This window comes from Fundulus heteroclitus, chromosome 10 (genome assembly GCF_011125445.2).
Source record: "Fundulus heteroclitus isolate FHET01 chromosome 10, MU-UCD_Fhet_4.1, whole genome shotgun sequence".
NCBI lineage: Eukaryota > Metazoa > Chordata > Actinopteri > Cyprinodontiformes > Fundulidae > Fundulus > Fundulus heteroclitus.
In genome coordinates, this window is record NC_046370.1 from 27,177,177 (window position 1) to 27,199,018 (window position 21,842).

Sequence of the window (21,842 nt, forward strand, 5' to 3'; positions counted from 1 at the left end):
TATTCCAAAAATATCTTCATTGAGAGCAAAATGAAACCAAAGTCAAATTAATCTGTCTGTGTTCACAAACGTGCGATTAACACTGATTATGATTTTTTGGTTCAACTTCATCGGCCAACCCGGGCCTGATTACTGCTTTGACCAGCAGAATTAAGGATTCCCTTGAATAGAACCGGTCTGATACCGTGGAGTAGGCTAAACACTCTCAGAAGCAAACACATCACACCCCTCTCTAAGGAAAGTCCAAAATAGACGATGAACAAACTCTTCCACCTCTATAATCTGTAAAGGGCTTCAAGGTTACTAAGGTTTTACGACTCAAGGGAACCTCGCTGAGAGTTTTTTTTTCTACAAGCATAGAACAGTGGTGAATTTTCCCCAGAAGTGGCTGGCCCACCAAAATGACTCCATGAGCACATAGGTCACAACAGAACCCAGACTATCATTTTTTCAGTAAAATACAGTATATGGATAATTCTGAAGTGTTTGGGCAAAGTATTCAGTGGACTGATAAGATAAAAGTGGACTTTTTTGGATGGTGTGTGTACTGTCACATCTTATGATGTTGGCTTTTCCGGAAACGATCAAGAAACAAGAAAGGAAATTGAGTTGCATAGGCCAAAGTCAGTTTGTCACTCATCGCAAACGCTTGGCTCCGTACTTTCCAGCATAACAGGTCATGCCAAGGCAGGCAAGTTCAATTATTTTGCTTTCACGCAGGGCCCGGTAAGATTCCATAGCTTAATGTTTCCTTCATAAATGAACGCAGCAATTGAAGACTATTTTTAATATTTACTCAGGATAGCTTTGGCTGAAATTTGCTGTGCTGAAACGTTTGATTGTACTGTATGTGAGCATGGCTTAAAGACTTGAATCGCTGAAATAAATGAACTTTTAAGTGATATTCTCATTTAGTCAGATAAATCTGTATGTGATTGCGTGGACCTTTTAGATAACAACTATATTATTTGGAGTTAGGCTAAGGAATTTTCCAAAAAGGTAACCACAAAGATTTAAACCTTTCTCATTATTGTTTTCCAGGAAAACTGCACCCTGAAATAGTTTTAGTGATACAGCGCACAGTGTGACCTGATGTGGCACCTACTTATGGAGAAAAAGAAAAAAAATGCTGCCGCTCTCCGCTCTCTCACGAAAAGGATGAGTAATGCCCGAGGATCCAAAATCAAACATGTTTTGTCTGCAGCTCACTCACAGTTTACACCTCAGCACACCTCAGCACACTTCAACGCGGAGTGAGTTATGATGCACGGGCACGCCTGTGGGCGCGGGACACCGACGGGCCTGAAAGACGAGGGCCAGAAAAGAAAGAGAAAATACAGTTTGGGAATTTCACATGACAGAGACTAGAAACGGAGAGGAGAGGAGTATGGGACAGGGACGAGGAAAAAAGGAGGGGGCAATACATGAGGGGCAAGTGAGTGAAGAGAGGATGAATGGAAGAAGGATGGAGGAGGGGAGTTGCTTCCTGTCGCCATTCCTGCCTGCCCACATAGACAGGCGAGGAAAAGAGCGGCAGAACCAGAGGAGGCTTGGGGGCGGACTGCAGGCCACATGACATTCCCTCTCTGGGTCCGTCGTTCCTCCGCACTGAGTGATGTGCTCCCTCCCTTCTTCCCTTCCTTGTTCCCTCCCCCTCTCCCTCCCTTCTCCTGCCCTTCAAAGCTTCGACATGTCATCTTCCACCACAAAAACAGAGGTGGGAAGACTTGCTGGCGCTACCGCTGCTCAGGGTGTCTGGCACTAAAGCATGACTGCAAATACAGCATGGAGAGGAGGAGGAGTAGGAGGAGTGAAGAAAAGGAGAGAGAGAGAGAGAGAGAGAGAGAGAGAGAGAGAGAGAGAGAGAGAGAGAGAGACGTGAAGGAGGAAGAAGATGGGAGACAGAAAAGTCACAAGAGAGAGACAGAGACTGGAGTAGCAAGCAGGACGGCATACATTAAAGAAGATTCATAAAGCCCCGGGCGTCAGCGTTCGTGTGTGTGTAAAGAAGCAGTTATTAAGGTGGAGAGACAAAGATCTTTTGTCTTTTTTAAGGTGACACTGCAGCAACCACACTGGGTTTCTGCTCTGTTCATCCAGCTCACACACAAACCAGCTTGAAGCGGCTAGTTGAAAAATGTTGGGGGAAAGCCTTCTAGATGCAGAGCAGAGATGTTTTCCTCGCTGTGTGGCTCGTTCCCCCCAAACACAACCACAGGAACACAATGATACCTATAGAGCCCAAGCAAATGGCATAACTCCTAACCAAAGCTAATGTTAAATGTATGGGAACCTCAGGCATGTAATTGAATTTATCTTTCCTAATTCATATATAATTTTCTCCAGGGCGCTGTCATATGTTCTGTGACTCTAACTATGCACTTGCGGACGGACTCTGCGAGTAAACTCTTCTAGGCCAACTGTTTGCAGCCTGGATACCGCAAAATTTGCAGATTGATTTAAAGAGCAATTATGCACTTGGCTTTTGAACCTCTGAGGCTTTGGGAATGAAATGGTGATTGGCTCCTGGACAAAGTAAGCATATCTGACCAAAAGGAGGCCTCGCCATGAGGAGAGAGTGCTGGAACAGCCACAAGAGCCCGGCAAACAAGAGTGTTGTTAACAGGGATGAGAACGGCCCTCTGGAGACCCTATGGGGACTGATCCAACAGCCAACCAATGAGCACTGTAGAGTGGCTAGTAAATACCAAACACAATCATAGAGATACAGAGGTGTCTAATATACAGCGTGAATGATCCAGACATCAAGTGAAGAAAAATTTAACAATTTAAGAATTACTGTGATAATACCAAGGCTAATTTATTCCACCCCTTTCCACAGAAGCTCAATATGAACATGCCTGATGTTTAGCACTGTTGTAGTGTTGCCTTACAGCAAGAAGGCTTATTCCTGTTTTCGCTGCTGCATTCGGTATGTGTGTGTGGTGTGGTGTTCCAGACTCTCTGGATTTGATCTTAATTCTCTTTACTGTGACATCTCTCTGTTATTCTAACACATAAACACATTTGAAACATATATTTTATGTTGCTGTACTTCACATTTGGGAACGCTTTGGGTTTCACACACATTACCCCATTGAGACAGTGTTTTGCCCACAGCTAAAATCAAATAGATTAAAAACTGATCTAAAAGCAGCAAATCATGAAAGTCTCATAACAATTAATATGACTTCAATTGAACAAAAAAATTAACAATTTAATGTGATTTAATGAATATAAGCCCTCTCTCTTCAAATACATTGTTAGTTAATGACTTGATTTGTGATCATCAGATTTATTTATTTTCTCTCACTGAAACCTGGCTGTGGCAGGAGGACTACGTTAGTATACGTTAGTCATTTTCATATTCTCAGAAACACAGCATGTGGAGGAGGAGTAGTAACCATATTTCAGTCTGATTTATTAATTAGTTCAAGGCCAATTATTAGTTACAATTCTTTTGAACACTAACCCTTAATTTCCTTCATCCAAATTGCAAAGCACTAAAACCACTTGTATTTGTTGTTTTGTATCTTCCACCAGGCCCTTACTCTCAGTTTTTAGATCCATTCTCAGACTCCTTTTCAGATTTAGTGTTAAATACTGACAAGGTCGTCTTCACTGGGGGGGGGGGGGGGGGGGGGGGGGGGGTTAAAATTCATGTTGACATGAATGTGATAGCCTTAATGTGGTCCTCAATGCTGTGTTGCTAAAAATCTGCACAGACGTATGCATTCTTGCCTTCCATACTTGGACATATGCTGAAATATGGCATTGATTGCAAATAAATAATAGTATTTCCTTACAACCCTGTCCTATCTGACCAATTTTCTGTCATGGTTTAATAGGCAAAGAACTCAAAATGGAATGTAAAACGAAAAGGAAGATGTTTAATGATGAAAAGGTGCACAGGCAGGGGCACAACACCAGAAACAGGCAGACCAAGCATAGCAAACTGGAGGAACCAGTGATAAAATGTGAACTGGGACTGCTTAAATACTTGGAAGATATAGGGAGAGAGAAAGCATGAGAAACAGGTGGGAGTTAACCAGATGATTAGCATTACACAGGTGAAGAACAGGAAGGCAATTAACTAAAGTGCTGAAGGAGAGGAGAAAGTTAGACGGGGAGGAAACACAGAAATCTAACAGAAACAGAATACAAACTAGAGACATAATAAAGTATAAGTAACTAAAGACAACATGATCCAAACACAAAATCAAAATACAATAACCCAAGGATATGACATTTTAAATAACCTTTGAGTTGTTATTCCCTTCAAATCATTCAATATTCACACAATTGCAATGAAATACAAAAAGAAACATCCCACCCAAAATAAGATAAAACAAGAAAAAAGTAAGAAAAACAAAAAATTCCCTCTATGGAAGTTATTCTGTTTGTACATGCTCCGACTGTACAGATTGCGCTTCCAGTGCAGATTGGGTAGTGAAGACAACGTAGCCCCCTTTAAAAAAGGAAATTATTCATAGGAAGTTGGCTCCCTGGTTTAATCCAGAGCTGTGTACTTTGAATCACAATGTTTGGAAATTGGACATAAAACAGTGCTCTACACATCTAGAGGATGTAGGATCCTCTAGCAACATCTAGAGAATCATACTTAATCTGGAAAAAATTGTCTACTGTTGTATAAAAAACCTTGCATAATCATAGTTCTTTTGATCCATCCATTCCCTCAGTCCTTGGACTATTTTGGTTCAATTGAGCTTTCTCAATTATCTGTCATTATTAGTGTTAGCTTCATCTAAACCTTCAACTTGTATGTTAGACCCAATCTCAACCAAATTATTTAAGGACATGTACCCTTTGATCCATGTCCCCATTTTAGATATGGCTTATCTACCCTTAGTAAACAGATATGTACCACATGCTTTTAACGTAGCAGTTATAAAAGCTTTATTTAACAAACCTTTCTTGAAAGTTATTAATGATATTATCAAGGCCTCAGATAATTGCCTTGTGACTGTCCTTGTCCTGTTAGATAGCAGTGCAGTATTTACCACAGGCGATCACCATATTCTCTTTGAAGATTAGACCATCCTGTAGTGATTAAGGATAGGTTTAAATATATCTGTCGAACAGATTCCAGTTTGTTCATGTAAATGAGAACCCTTTAAACTCTAGGTCACCTTGTGGAGTACCACAGGGTTCAGTCTTTGGGCCAATTCCTCTTTACTATATATATATTAATATATAATATTATATATATATAATATATATAATATATATATATATATATATATATAATAGAGAGAGAGAGAGAGAGAGAAGCAGAGAGAGAGAGAGAGGCGACGAGAGAGAGAGCGAGAGAGCAAGAGAGAGGAGAGAAGAGAGAGAGAGAGAGAGAAGATGCTTCTGATTGGTAAAATGATAAATCAGCCTGGTATTACTTTCTACAGACACGTCTTGATGACATAAAAACAGGATGACTTTTTAAAAGTTATGCTTGTAAAGTCAGATAAAACAGAGGTTGCCATCTTTGGACCAGAGTCTTTGACAGAAACAGCTTCATAAATCACTTAATCTGGATGGCATTAAATTGCCCTCCAGTAATAGAGTACAAAGCCATGGTGTTATTTTCAACCAATACATTTCATTTAAATCCCATATTAAAACAGGTTTCCAGTGTTTCCTTTTTCACATCTGGTATATTGCCAAAATCAGAAATATTCTGTCCAAGACTGACGGTGAAAAACTAGTCCATGCATTTGTAACTTCAAGCCTGGACTATTCTAATTCTTTACTATCAGAAAGTCCACAAATTGCAATTCAAAGCCTTTAGCTGATCCAAAGTGCTGCAACAAGAGGGATCATATTTCTCCTATTTTAGCTTCCCTTTATTGGCTTTCTGTTAAATCAGGAATAGATTTTGAATTTCTCCTTCTCACATATAAAACCCTTTAATAATCAAGCTCTATCATATATCAGAGATTACCCCATATGTTCCTAACAGAGCACTTCGCTCTCAGACTGCAGGTCTGCTGGTGGTTCCTAGAGTCTCTAAAAGTAAAATGGGAGGCAGATCCACTAGTCATCAGACTAGGGAGTTGGTGGAACCAACTCCCAGTTTTTGTCCCTGATAGTTTCTGATATTTCCGCTGTACTGCCAGCAGACGGCACAACAGTGTATATGTCTGCTGATCGCGCCTGGTGCAAAATTCACTGTCAAGATGAACATTTGGCACATGTTGTTTTATTTGACAATAAATATGTGTTTTTCTGTGTTTACTTTTTATGGTGAAAATACATGACCAAGCACTTTTAAAACTTTCCTTTTGATAAAAACGTGTAGATAGAGTGGCTTAGATTATCCTGAGCTGTCTCTGCCGTTATGCTGCTGGAGGACATAAACACCTATTTCCCCCACTCTGCTACTATTCTCCAGTTTTGCATTTGTTGTTATTCCAATTTTTTACTTTAAGTTCTGGGTTTTTATCTCTGAACAACTTACAGCTGGCCTTGGCTGAGTCTTACATTGTCTCTGTCCTAGACATAGCAATTAGGTGAGCCTTTACTGTAACTGTCTGTGCTCCCTTTCATCTTCTAAACCTGAAAACTGGCTCAGAACCCAGAATCTGATTAACTGTGTTTCTTTCCTATACATAGCCGCCTAACCTGCCAGCTAACCTGCCTTCTCCAACATAGAGTGTCTTTTTGTATGTATACTCTGTCATCTCTAACCCTCAGTAGGTCAAGGCAGATAGCCGTTCACACTGAGTCTGGTTCTGGTAGAGGTTTCTTCCTCTTAAAGGGGAGTTTTCCTCTCCACTGTTACTACATGCATGTTAAGTATGAGGGATTGCTGGAAAGACAGCAACACAGTTTAAGTAACTGTCCACTGTCACCACATGCTCTTTCAGGAGAAGTGAATCCTGCAAGTCAATGACTCGATGCAATCTGCTAGGTTTCCTTAGATAGAAAACTTTTTACCAGTCTATGTGTATGATTGGATTGAATTGACTTTGTAAAATACCTTGAGATGACATGTGTTATGAACTGAAATGAATTGCTCACATTATTCCACAGTTACCATAATTGCAAGTTTCCTATTTATAAATAGAATACATGTATAGATCCATATTAGAATTAGGATGAGTAAAATTTCTGTTTTCTGGACACTTCAGTACATCACCTTATTAAAACTATACATTGTTGTGTATTTTGTTAGGATTTTATGTGATATGTCACACAAAGCAGTACATAATTCTTAAGTGGAACTAAAAAAGCAAAACTGTTTTAATTTCCAAATAAAATTTTTAAAACATGCATTGTGTTATTGAGCTGCCTTCAGGGAAAAGTTGGTAGGTGTAAAGAGAAGATTTTGTCCTTTATCTTTCCATGCATTTTCTGATTTAAAAAAATAAGGTTCCACAGTGCAATGCTCTGATTTTGCTTAATGGTAAATGATCTAAATTTCTTTAGCATGTTTCTAGTCATATTGACCACCCAAAATGTTTTTATACCCTATCTGAAAACGTTTAATACCATATCTCATGTTACGATGTTCTCAGGGGGATTCCCATTGTGTGCGCACAGTCACTCCTGCCTCCTCGATCATTTGTACAACGCCAATGATTCCCTAATCATGTTGGTTTGTGGCAACTGATATCATCTGCCAAGTCTGGTGTAACCAAGCTTCTTTGATGCTTTAGGTGTACAGAGACTGGGTGTGTAGATCTTTGACATGGAAATATTTAAGTGTCCTGTAAGTTTGACCATGTCTCCAGTGTTTGACCAGAAATATATCCAACCTTATAAATAGTAAAACAGGAATGTGGAAGTTCCTCTTTTCACTCATTGCAAACACTGCATGTCCATAGCGTCATTGCCTTGTTTGTCCTGTAACTGGTGGGTTGCCGGTTGGATCCCCTGCTCTGACTGTCTCAGTCATTGTGTCCTTGGGCAAGACACTCCACCTGCACTGGGTGTGGTCAGAGGGCCCGGTGGTGCTGATGTATGGCAGCCTTGCTTCTGTCGGCTGCTCCAGGGCAGCTGTGGCTACTAACATAGCTCACCAGAGTCAGGGTGTGAATATGTGTGTGAATGACTGACTGTAGTATAAAGAGCTTTAGGGTCATTGGACTTGAGAAAGCGCTATTGAAATACAACCCACTTACCATTATATGAGACAGACCAAAACAAACTAGTGCATAATTAGGAAAGTAGAAGAAAAACAATACATGGTTTTCAATGCTTTTACACTTGAATCACAAAAGTGCGGCATGCATTTTTACTAAGCCTCACAGAGTCCACACTTTTTGAACCAACTTTCTTGTGGGGTATATCACTACCAGCTTTACACATCTATAGACAAAGGTACACAGATCAATAGCATCTGCGCACACCAATTTTCAGATATTGTCTCAGATTCTCAATTGGATTAAAGTCTAGACTTTGACTGGGCCATTCTGGCATGTTAATTTTTTTTATCTAGATCATTCTAAAGCATTGTGGCTCTGGCTGTAGTCCTCTGCCCAGTTGGAAGATAAACCTTGGCCTCAGTATCTAGCTGTTTGGGATCCGTTATCATCCAGCTATCCACATTCCCATCACTTCTAACCAGCTTTCATGTAACTGCTGATGTAAAACGCATTCCTACAACATAATTCTGCCACTACCATAGGTAACTGTAAAGATGGTGTGTTCAGGGTTATGTGCTGTGTTAGTTTTCCACATCACATAGGTTGTTGGTCAACTCTGACCATGGCATCTACTTCTACGTGTTTGTTGTGTTACCTGCAAACTGGAAATAAGACTTCTGATGTCTTCTTTCTTCTTGCCAATCTCCCTGAAAGGCCAGATTTGTTAAGGGCAAAACAAGCAGTGGTCCTGTCAACAGATTTTTTTCCCACTGGGGCTGTGGACCTCTGCAGCTCCCCCAGAGTAACCATGGGCCTTTTGGCTGCTGCTCTGATAAATGCTCTCCTTGCCCAGCTGGTCAGTTTAGGTGGACATCTGGGTCTTGGTAGGTTTGCAGTTGCGCTGTAATATTTCCAATTTCAGTTGATGGATCGAACAGAGCTCTGTGAGATATCTAAAGCAATACAAACAAACTACTTCCTTACAGAAGCTGGTATGAAGTTGGCTCCATTTTTGAGGATGTGTCAACTTCTTTGAATTTGAATGACCTAGATTTGTAAACGGCAGCATGCCGATCTTTAATGTCAGTTTCTTTTCAGCGGATGGAACAACGAGACGACAATTAAAATGAAAACAGCTAAGATAACCTGTTGTGTAACTTAGTGGCAGGCCTATTTGGAAGCCATTACATTTTCAAGCCTTGAAAAGAATTTCAAAGTCACGCTTATATAACAGACTTTGAAAAAGAAACAATTTGAGAAGGTGCCATCTTAAACTCCTTTAAGACAAACTAACAACATTCTACAATGAGTGGCTGGGGGAGGCTCTGTTAAAACACTGTTATCAGATCAGATCCCCCCTTATACAGCCATCAAGCATATTCAAGCACCTGCAATTTTTTTCAAGAGAGCGTATAGACAGAGGAACTCTGGGGCTTGTTGCCGTGGCCAGAAAAAATGCAAGACGAGAAGCATCCCTTGGTCCCTGTGGCTGAGCCCATCTCATGACACCAGTCATTCTCATGGATCTGTAGAGACAGAGCAGGCCACAGTACCAGCCTGAAGCCCCCTGTCTGAGCATGCAAGGGCAGACAGCGGTATTTCATCCTCAGAGAGCCTTGGGGAGCCATATTTATGCCTCTCCGTGGAGAAACCACACTAAAGTGCCCCAGGGCAGCAAACGGGAAAAACAACTTGGGGAACTGGCTAGTGAGGAGAAATTCACAAGAAGTGCAAAAGTGAAAATGTCAAACATAATTTATGATCACATTAGAAACAAGGTTGACTCTCACAGCCATGAGGTTTAAGTCGTTCTTAGTCCTTTTTAGGAGTTGTTGTTTGACAGTAGAAATGTAACTGCTGTTCCTAAATGTTGACCTGAATTTATATAGTTAAAGGAACCTAAACTGGATTTATTTAGAAAGAATGACAATCTTACCATTTTGGTCAGTTATACTAGAAAATTAGAAAATGATTAATTTCTTCAGAAGTTTACATACTGTGCACTGGAACTTGTATGGCTTTAAACAATTTGGTAAAGCCCACATGATGATATGGCTTTGTAGGCTTCTGATGAGTTAAAATCCACACTTGAGTTAAAAGGACACCTGTCTGGGAATATTATAGGCCAACAACATGAACACAACATTTCCTTGAGTGGCATCATGCAAAAATCTAACGAAATCAGTCAAGACATTATAGGCATCTTACCACAAGTCTATTTCATACTTGGTGAAAGGCGTTAATATCCCCCAGAACAAAAGCAACAGACTCAAAGGAAGATGCTGGGTTGAAAGGCCACTCAGCAAGGAAGAAGCCATTACTGCTAACACAGCATTAAACACTAATTACAGCTTCCAAATGCACTGAAGGGCAAAGGGCTTGAATTTTGGAGACATGTCCTGTACTTGGCTTTGACATTTTTACAATTGTAACATTTGGATAAAAAAAACATATTTTATGGTGCACGTCACCAGATAGATGATATCACGAGTAATGGACGTTATGTGGAAATATGAACGTAACATCTCCAGATATGAGCCAGAAAGTTAAAGCTTGGGACCAAATTGTTTTTTCAAATGCTAATGACCCTCAGCATACCACCAAATTAATTACAAAGTGACTTAAAGACAACAAAGCCAATATTTTAGATTGACCATCAGATCCAATGACTCCTACAGTTTGAAGGCAACAGCAACAAAGAAATGTAGGTTAATTTTGCCAAAAGTAAAAACAATTTCTTGTTCAACAGTCTTTGACAAATCATCTTGCCATTTCTGATTTTGCCAATCCTACCCAACCTAAAACAGAAAATGTTTTGTTTAGAAAAACAGATTTATGTGTCCATTTAAACTGCGTATGGGAATAAAGCAAAAACCAGAACAAATAATATTCAGTGAAGATCATACTGGTTAGATTTTAAGCTATAGCTAAAACTGCTAAAAATGTGTTCAGAATTTGTCCTTCATGTGGTTTTAGCTAATTTCACATTTCACCACAATCATGTTTTCAACTTCTAATATGGGTTATTTAATGCCCCTCCAACAACAAATAAACACATTTGTTTGAGGTGGCAAAATCTTGCATGCTGGAAAAAATGAACAAAAGCAGGCCACAAACATTAACCACAATTCGCAACATGTGTGACATTGATCAAAACAAAGCAAAACATGCATATTCTTTCATTTTTCTACGTGTCAGTCATGGAGACAAAACAAGTCTAAACAAAGGGGCCATAAAAAAATCGAAAGAGTTGGTGTTTCAGGGCTTTAGTGCTCAGTAAGGTGGTGGTAACATTTTAGCTGAAGCAAGAAATGCTGAAGATGCTATATTTATTTGTTGGGCAACACTGCCACCACCTGAAAACTAGCTGCAACTGAGTACATCTAAGTTAACATTGTAATCTAACATCAAGCAATCCATCAACAAATCACAAAAATTTTTTAGGTGATATTTTGAAAAATAAATTGGCTTATTCTGCAATAGACTGGTGACCTGTCCAGGGTGTACCCCGCCTCGCGCCCATTGACAGCTGGAGATAGGCACCAGCACCCCTCATGACCCCACAAGGGAAAGACGTGTTAGAAGATGGATGGATGGATGGATGGAAGAGGCTTATTTTGTGACACCGCAACAAAAACAGGAAAATGTTTTCACTGTTAGTCAGTAACATATGTATAATTCTCAATTTTTTTATGAAACCAAATTTTTATTTCATTCTGTTTGAAGTTATTGGTTGAATTCTCTTTCAACAAGTTTAATTGTTTTTCTCACCTTGGTTTTTTTCATCTAATGTAATGCACAATAACCCCTTAAACATTTCTATTTGTCACATTACAAGCACAAATTGCAGCATATTTTATAAAAAGTGTAGAAGATGGGCCAACACAATGCAGCACGTCATTCTGGAATAGAGATTCTTCAAGCAATACAACTATTATTTGTCCTCTTCAAACATCTATCCTTAATGAAGTAGTGGCAAGAAGGTACTAATTGTTGGCAATTAAAAATCAAAAGGATAGCATGGCTTTTGCAAAAAGCCATGCAGAAAACACAGCAAGGCAGATGTTAAAAGATCAAACATTTGAAAACATTAAAATGTTTTGTGTGGCAGAAAACTAACTGCACATTACTCTGAACCCTCCTTCCTGCAGCGAAACATGGTGGAGGCGGCATCATGCTGTGGGGATGTTTAACTAGGTTAAGAAACAGAGTCAGAACCAAATACAGGACAGTCCTATAACAAAAGCTGTTAGAAGCAGCGTTAGACTTGAATGTTGGGCGAAGGCTCCCCTTTCAGCAAGGTGATTACCCTAAACACAGTCGGCGCTACAACAGAAAGAACCAAAGCATTGTTATGTTTTGGAAAAGCCCACTTAGAGCTAAATCCAGTTAAGAATTTAGAATTGATGTTCACATAAATTCTTCCTCTAACCTGATTGAACTTAAGCTATTTTTACAAAACAGAAATTAACTATTTCAATCTGTTGATGTGCACAGGTGCTAGCATCAGATGTTTCTTTAAAAAGAAATGTGAAAATTATGCATCTGGTTCTTTCCACTTCACAATTATCCCCCACGTGAAGCCTGCTTCTCTACTATATATTTTTTTATTTTTCAATAAAAAAAATATTGAAAAAGTTTAAGGGGCACTGATATTTTGCGTAAAAATTATCTGGGTAAGTTTAGTGACTTCCTGCCAAAGACACTTATATCCTAAACACAAGTCATGCAGCATTAGTTCTTCGCTCACTAGCCCGTCCTCCTCAGTCTCATCAGCCAGTTACTTTATACAGAATAAAATCGATTAAGACTCTAGAGATAGATATCTGACAACAGTTTACGTCAACAGGTGGCAATGCATCCTCAGCTTCAACATTGGCTGCTTCTGCCACCTTGTGGTCACCTGTAAGAACGCCAGCCTCTCAAATCTGAGCAGAGTGGTTGAGGAGATGATGCGGCCGTGGTAAACAGAGAACATGGTGGCCTTTTTTATACCACATGAACACATTTATGTGAGCAGTCCATGACAGAAAAGGCACTGGTTCCTATTAGTTACAGCCTAGGAAAAAAATCATTCACATATGTTTTATATTTGATCTGCCATGTACAATTTCCCTTTCTGGTGATGATCGGTAAAATACAGTAGACAGTGGGCTGTGTTGCAGCTGTAATATGAGAAAAACCTACAGAGCTGACTCCGTGTCTGCATGTCAAAGGAAAAGGGGAGAAAATATGTATAGAAGTCAAACTATATTTCTAATTTGAAGGAGAAATAGATGATTAAGGATTGGAAGCTAAACATGAATTCAAAGGGGTTTTATTTCAACACCAAAGAAAACTAAATCCAAATTGATAAGGTGCTAAACCCTACTTATAGACTGCAAAGCGCTCTTTCTGCCATCACCAAATGCGCTGATTGCTTATGAGAATTAAAGTCCTTTAATTACTCAAGCAATAATCTGAGAAAAAGTCAGGGTTCCTACATATCTTTCATTTCAAATATCCGTACTTTTTCAGGATCCATCCCTGTCTACACTAAGACGGCCAAAATGTTATGTTCTTGCATAGTACGGAGCTGTTCTCCATTTACAAATGCAGTTTTTGATAAGAAGAACAATTAGCAATAAATTCATCTAGATTTACAGATTTTTTTTATACAAGTACATCTCATAATGGGCACATTCTAGCCTAGATGGGTTACCACAGTCCTTCTCTCATGAATCTTTCCCAACCTCTTCAGCTGGCATTGCTTCAAAATCCTTGCACCGCTGTGCTTATCCATGCACCTTTTTCACACAGTTTTCCTTCCACTCAACTTTCTGTCTATGTGCTTGCATACAGTTACCAGCCAGTTTTTTTTTTTTTTTTTTTGTTTTTTTTGCAATGACCTATTGAGGCTTACCCATCATGTTCAGGCTGCCAATGTGTGTTTGCTGGACAAATCTCAGTAGACAGTCAGGTAGTAGTCTTACCCAAGTTGTGTAGGACATGGCCAGGACTTGACCATAACATAAAAGTTCTTCTTAATCGCTGTATTTTCAATTCAAGAGAATCACTGTGTGGCGGAATGAGTGTAGCAGAGGATGATGTGTCAAAAAGCAATTTAAATGTACATACATATGGCCAGAGACTTATTTAGACTCATTAAGGAAATTCCTAATATAATGAATACATTTTATAAGTTTTAAATTTAGGTCAATTACATGCAGTTTATCTATGTAGCACCAACTCACAACACGTGTTGTCTCGAGGCGCTTTATAATAAGCAACTAAACAAAGATAAAAATTCAAATCAACAATACAGACAGATTCCAATACATTCACTTACATTACAATTGATTCCAGTTATCAAACACTGCAGATAAGATGAGATAAGAAATTCCATTATTGTCCCACAATGGGGAGATTCTGGTTAAGATCAATCTATTATTCTAATTGGTTAAAAAGTGTTCTATGTGTAACCAGTTGGTTTTAGTGGTCTGCACATTATTGTAGTCTTTGTAATTTCCCACTTATGTTGGCCCACAAATGCATCATTGCCCTGTCCCCACCACCCCTTTTGTCGATGTTTTAGGTTTAGTCTACCAGTGGGCCAAGTGGGTCCAGCCCTTGCTGCCACAACCCAGGGTACAATCTCCTTGTGTTACATACAGAAACCCAGCAGACTGCATCAAGTAATTGACTTGCAGCATTCACTCCTCCTTGAACTGTGGACAGTTGCTTCAAACAGCTCATTACTGTGGAAATGCTCACATATTTGATTAGCAACTATTTGATCAAGAATTTACGATAAGAAAGGAAGACTAGATATACACTGCCTGGCCAAATAAAAAAGTGACCACCAAAATAAAGGTTGCATACTGTAATAGTTCATTGGACAGTCTTTAGCTGTGGTTATGACATGCATTCACTGTGGCATTGTTTCAATAAGCTTCAGCAATCTCACAAGATTTATTTCCACCCAGTGGTGCATTCATTTTTCACCAGGATCTTGCATTGATGATAGTAGAGTCTGCCCGCTGCGCAAAGCCTTCTACAGCACATCCCAAAGTTTCTCAATGGAGTTAAGGTCTGGACACAGTAGTGGCCAATCCCTGTGTGAAAATCCTGGCATTGTCATCTAGGAATATGGTCGTACCATCAGGGAAGAAAAAAATCCATTAATGGAATAACCTGGTCATTCAGGTAGTCAGCTGACCTTATTCTTTGAGCTCATACTGTTGCTGAACCTAGACCTGATCAACTGCAGCAACCCCAGATCATAGCACTGCCCCCACAGGCTGCTACAGTAGGCACCAGGCATGATGGATGAATCACTTTACCCGCCTCTGTTCTTACCCTGATGTGCTCATCACTCTGGAACAGAGTAAATCTGGATTCATCAGACCATATGTGTGTGAAAATGCCTTTATACTATTCACTATTAAACATAGCCCCGAGTTCTACTGCTGTTTTTCTTCTTCTTTAATACTGCGTTGGACATTTCTTAACCCAATTTTGGTACTTTCTGCAATCTCCTTAGATGTTTTCTCTGCTTGTAGCATGCCAATGATTTGACCCTTCTGAAGCAGACATATTTTCCATGACCTCGGCATGTGTCGTTCAACATGCTTGTTTAAGCAATGAGAAGCAACTCATTGCACCAGTTGGGGTTAAATAACTTGTTGCCAGCTGAAACGTAATTGCCCATGCAGTAATTATCCAATGGGAGGCTCGCACCTATTTGCTTAGTTAAATCCAGGTGGCAACTTTATTTTTGGCCAGGCATTGTAGGTCTGTGAGTTGTTAAAGGGGATATATGTACAAAATCCACTTTTTCAGCCCTTAATTAAATTTTGTTGTGCAATTGGAGTCTCAATGAGTTCCAAAAAGTTTAATTTAGTCTGCCCAGGTACTGCGTAGATGTCTTTATGTTGCAAGAGTACCCTACAGCAGTCACAGGGTGCCTCCATTTTTATAATCAATGCTGGAATTACACACCTGAAGAGTAACAAAATTACTGGAAGTTGCTCCTGAAACTGCTGGAGGTTAGGAAGTTAATGAAGTTATATTAAATCCACTGACCTTGGGTTTAAGTCTCTCATCCATCAAAGTTAGGTTTAGCCCTTAGGTGAAGCGAAAAGATACAGTTATTAAATTAGATTTAGGTTTCCTTGCCTTTCCCACGTTCTCCACATATTATATGAAGAAGAAGAAAAAGTTCCAGTGTAAACTTCTGGCAAGGACTAAAAATGGCAGTGTCCTGCAACTGTATTAGGGTGGTTCTCTTATATTTTTTTAGGGTCATATTTTTCAGTTTTCTCTGTTAAGTTTTTTGAACAATAATGTCACAGTATTTGCTGTGGAGCTGCTAAACAAGGTCATGGACTTCTGGCTTAACTATAGTGCAAATCCACTATTTTATTTTTTTTACTGGGATTTTGTAGTCCAAGCTGAAGGATGCCGAAGCTACAAGTGGATACATGACACATTGTTGGGTGCATTAAGCCACAAAATTCATTACAACATCCCTCAGCATACTACAAAGTTGTCCAAACAGGTTCGAGTGGAATGCTCTGTGACCTGGAGGGAGGCGAGGTGTAAAGTGCCACAGCACCAAAATGGGTTGCTTTCAGACGCACCTCAGAACAGAGGCAAAAGAGGGCTGAGGGGGAGTGTTGGGCAACACTGCCACCACCTTAAACAGATCCACATTGTTGTGCTATTACACACTGTTTAAAGTTATTTAATGTTTAATAAATAACTCTCCATCTGTTAGGTATTGTCCGGTGAATTTAAGTCCAAGAGCTGATATCAGGACAATAGTTAAAAGGAATGATTGGAGCACTGGCGATCTTTTAACAGCAAACTCTGCACACATATAGAATAAATGAGTGACAGTTTCTCTTCAAGTTCAAGAATTTATTAACAGAAATAGAATGAACATCACTATAGAATGCCGTTTGTCTGAATTAAGACTATATTTCAATCAACAAATCCTCTCTACTAGGCTAGAGAAACTTAATGCTCTGTGACCTGTGAACTACTAAGCAAAAAGAAGATAAACAGAAGCTAAGGAACTATGTACACACAAAAGAAACAAAAGACAAAAAGTCTCAACCAAAAATGGTTGATGATGTTCAAGTCTTTCTAGGAGAATATTGTGATCAACTGTATCAAATGAGATCTAACAGGACAAGTACTGACAAGTCCATTATCTGAGGCCATGAGAATATCATTAGTGACCTTAACCAGAGCCGTTTCTGTGCTATGATGAGCTCTCAAGACTGACTGTTCAAGAGAGGGCTTCTTAAGTTAAGGTTTAATAACATCTACTTTAAAAGCCGGGGGTGCATATTCATTTACCAAAGATAGATTAATCATGTCTAAATATATATAGATTGTGCAATAAATACATTTAAGCATAGCTTTTTGAATTGCTGAAATACATTTCTGATGAGATCCTAAGTTATTGAGTTGAACCTGTAAACTGATGAAAAAGTCACCTTGCATATGCTCATTGTCACTTTACTTGCTCAACACCACTCAATGCTATATCAATGTTCCTTAATTTAGACATTATTACTATCTAATGAAATGACATAATTATTTCAGTTAGTTGGTTTAAATTTCCTGACTGGTGACCTGTCCAGGGTGTACCCCGCCTCTTGCCCATTGACAGTGGAGATAGGCACTAGCACCCCTCGTGACCCAACAAGGGATAGACATGTTAGAAAATGGATGGATGGAATTGTGGTTTAAATTTCAGAGTTTGCATGTATGTGAAATATTTACAACATGAATACAATATACAATACAATGCCTTGCAACAGTTTTCACCCCCTTGGTTTTTTATCTATTTTGGTACATTCAAATCTGTAATTTAAATGTTTTCTATCTTATTTTCTGGATCTACACAAAATAGTATAAGCTGCTTAAATTAAATGAGAAAAAATCGTGCAAACCAATTACGTTTAAAAGTCTTATAATGAAGTCCGCCTGTATGCAGGCTATGTGTCACATATTCTGTAAGATTGAATTACTTCAGGTCAGATGAGGCTAAAGTCTGCAACATTGTGAGAAATTTGTTCTCGCTCACCCAGCAAATGGCTTCATTTTGTTCACGTAGCCTTGCTGTGGGAGGCCTCACTGCTTTCTCTCAAAGCAATGTCTAGGCAGAACTTTTTTCTTGCAGGGTGTCCGACTACTGTGCTGTGATTGGTCAGGATTTGGATGGGTGTGTTTAAATTGGAAAAGCGACATCTGCTGAACTAAACACTGTAGTTGCTCTGTTCAACTCTGGAGGTTTGAGCGGTCGAACATGCTTTCTCTCACTTCACCTGCTTTGCCTGCTGTTGGTGGTCAGGAGTGGTGCTAACTGTTTATGGCAGCCCTCTTTCTGTCAGTCTGCCCTCGGGCAGCTGTGGCTACGATGTACATTAACACCATTAGCATGTTAATGTATGTATGAATGGCTAAACTATTGTATTGTGAAGTGCTTTGGAGTTCTTAAAATTGAGAAAGCACTATAGAATTGCAAGTTATTTACTATTTTTAAAATCTAACTTTTTGGCCACCAAGGAAAACGCTAAGTCTGGCGCTAACCCATCATCCCGACAGTGAAAAATGGTTTTGGAAGCATCATGATGTGGACATGTTTTTTAGCAGCAGGAACAGGGAAACTGGTCTGAGTCACGGAGAAGATGAGGGTAAATCCAGTGATGTTTCTGAGCAAAACTTATGTCTGTCTGCCTGTGATTGAAGACTGCTATGAAGGTTGCCTCCCAGCAGGACAATGACTCGAAGCATACTGCAAAAGTAACACTTTAGTGGTTTTAAGGGGAAACCTTTAAATGTGTTAAAATTGTAGCCAAAGTTCAGACATCAATCAGATGGTGGACCGGCGTTCACCTACAAACCGGAGAGAGTGCCACCCCAAGGGTAAACATCTGGTCCACTGTTCCACAGACAGGATGACCGTTGCTCCATTGCCAATCCTGGATCAGACGTTTGACAATCAGTCGAACCTCTGATCAAGCACCCAGAGTAAGCTTTCCAAAGGAGGCTGAGAAGTGTGATCAATCAATACCTGCCACATGTCCTCCTGTCCCCTTTCTTCAAAGTTAGTACCACCACCCCAGTCTGCAACTCCAGCGGTGTTGCCTCGCTCATCCATATGACATTAAAGAGGCATGTCAACTACGACAGCCCTGCAATGTCCAGGACCTTCAGAAACTTAGGCTGAATCTCCTTGACACCTAGTACCCTGCCGCTGGGGAGCCTTTGAACTACCTTGGTGACCTCTGCCACAGTAATGGAATTCCATTCCTCAAGCTCTGCCTCCTCACTGGAAGACATGATGACCGGGTTGAGGAGAGCCTCAATCATTGTCCTCAGTCTGGGTCTGCATTTTCCTTCCCAAAGTATATGCAGCTAGGAATGGTCCGTTTTCGTTTTCTGAGTCGCTGAATGGTTTTCCAGAATTTCCTGGAGGCCAAAAGAAAGTCTCTTTCTAGTCTCTTCAAATTCCTCCCATGTCCATGTTTTAGCTTCCACATCCAGAAAAGCTGCAGTGTTTCTGGCTACCCGGTACCTGTCAGCTGCTTCAGGAGTCACCAAGGACAGCCAAGCCCTGTTCAGCTTGACAGCTTCCATCACCACTGGTGTCCACCAGCGACATGGGCGTAACCATTAACTCAGAAGGGAGGGGACAAATTTTTCAGATGTCTATTGAGTGATTAATCATCCTCTCACACACAACACTCCTTACCACATAATCACTACAACCACAGCACAGCACCAGGGGGCTGACTTTAGTTCTTTAAACTATATACCAATAAAATCTTAACACTTTAGCTGCCAAACTCTGGTTGAGTTGAAACAATGATTCTCAAACATCCACAAGGTAAGTAGCCAAATAATTAAATGGCAAATGACAACAATGAACATGAAATGTCTCCTCCCTGTCTCTGCTTTTTATATTTAGGCAAAAGGGTATTTTAAATATGTGTAAAGCTAGAGTGAGTACACATTCTGCATGGAAATTAAAGAGGATTTGGTTTATTCCTTGCATGGACTAACAAGGGATGTAACATAGGTAAGAACATTAGTATTCTTTTTAATGAGCTGAACATGATATAATGTTATGCATTAACTAGTCCTCATTTAGCTACCTTCAGCTTGCAACAGCCTTAATGAGCTTACATGGTTTGTTTGGAAACATCTACAGTATATTGCTTTTTGCTGGGTCTGGACAGTTAGCTGAACATCACTTTGACACACACCAGCGTGCAGCACTGCTCATCAGCACGTCTCTTGTCGGTGGTCCACCGGATGCCCCTGCATGGGTACGCTCTTGGTGCATTTATAGATGGCTCGGAAAAACAGTCGATAAAAGATTAAACGTTATCCCCATGATCAATTAGCCTTCTAGTTACCACTGTGACAGGCACGATAACTCATCAGTCTTGGTCTCCCCAATCTGGGCAGGGTTCGCTGATTATTGTAGCCGGCTATATCATCGGAATATTCGAGTAGCTTAGTCCGGCCTCTCCCCTAAGGCCAATTTGTCATGGGAGACCTAGAAGGAGCTAATGCCCTGGACAACGTAGCCCTCAGAGTCATTGGGTACTCCATACCTCGACCACGTTAAGGTGGTGGAGAGTTGAAAGACAATGAAATGTCTTAATGTGATGTTGTTCATGGTTACCAACTACAGATATGCCAACCCTGTTTCAGGTTGAACATTTCAACTTGTCAGGAATGTCCAAAATAAAAGGAAAGACTGACCCAACAACCTCCATTTCCTTTGCTTCCTTTATTCCCATGAATTCATCTGCAGGGAAATAAAACCCCAGGTTAAGTTCAGGCTCAGCTCCCTGCAGAGAATCAGAATTGGGCGACAAGATCCACCCTGCTTCACATTGAAATGCGGCGTCCTGCCATTACAGGGGCTCTTTTGTGACTCAGTCTTTTCATATGCAGATCCCGCGCCTGAGATTTCTTTTGATTCGCCTCTGCACGTCAGGCACTGGGTTAAGACTGCACACACACGAGGGCTGTTCAGGTGTAATTGCCTTTCAGGCGTAATTGTCGCAGGCTTTTCTTGTTTGTGGAAGCACCTGTGTGGGGATCAAAGCATCCGATGTTTGTTGTCAGCTTTGTTTCAAGTGGGTGTCCACACAGCACACGGATTGTCGTGTAATTGCCTCTCTAGAAATTTCTATGGCTGTAGTCAGAGCAAGAGTTCATATTTCCTTAAAAACAGAGCATTTATTTGGAAAGGCACATACAGATTATGAGATAACAGTAAACTGAAAAAAGAAAGTAAATAAAGCATTGATATAGTGTAAACACATTGATCTGAAGTTTCGTCAGATGTAAGATCTTAATGTGCGGCATAAGCATAACACTTTCTTCTTGACATTTAGAGGTATCAGCTCACCAAGTCACCAATAAAATCTTCAAAATAAAAGTCAGCGATATAAATAGTAAAAGCCTTGCTGAAAGCCCCGGCGTCTGCCTGTCTCCATGATATCAAAGGTGCGCGCATCACAAGGTGGCAAACAAGGAACGAGTGGATGTTTTTAGGACTGGCAACAATCCAGATTGGAAATGAAAGGTGCCAGTTCAAAAAGTAAATATTTGAGTGTGGACATTAGGTTTCCTCCTGCTTGAAAAACGTTGACATTTCAGTGCTGTTCTGCAGCAGAACAGAACAATCTATAGTATGGATTATTATTATTATTCAACTGTTAAATC

The 21,842-nt window shown here is 40.0% G+C and overlaps 1 protein-coding gene across 1 annotated transcript in view; it reads right to left on the reverse strand.

Moving 5' to 3' along the window:
• Positions 1–19,761, reverse strand: part of LOC118564428 (histone acetyltransferase KAT7-like) — a 26,325-nt gene extending 6,564 nt beyond the window's left edge. Inside the window, exon 1 of the mRNA XM_036142598.1 lies at positions 19,698–19,761. Within this exon, the coding sequence (XP_035998491.1) occupies positions 19,698–19,761 (64 nt within the window). The remainder of the gene's footprint in view (positions 1–19,697) is intronic.
• Positions 19,762–21,842: the final 2,081 nt, after the last annotated feature.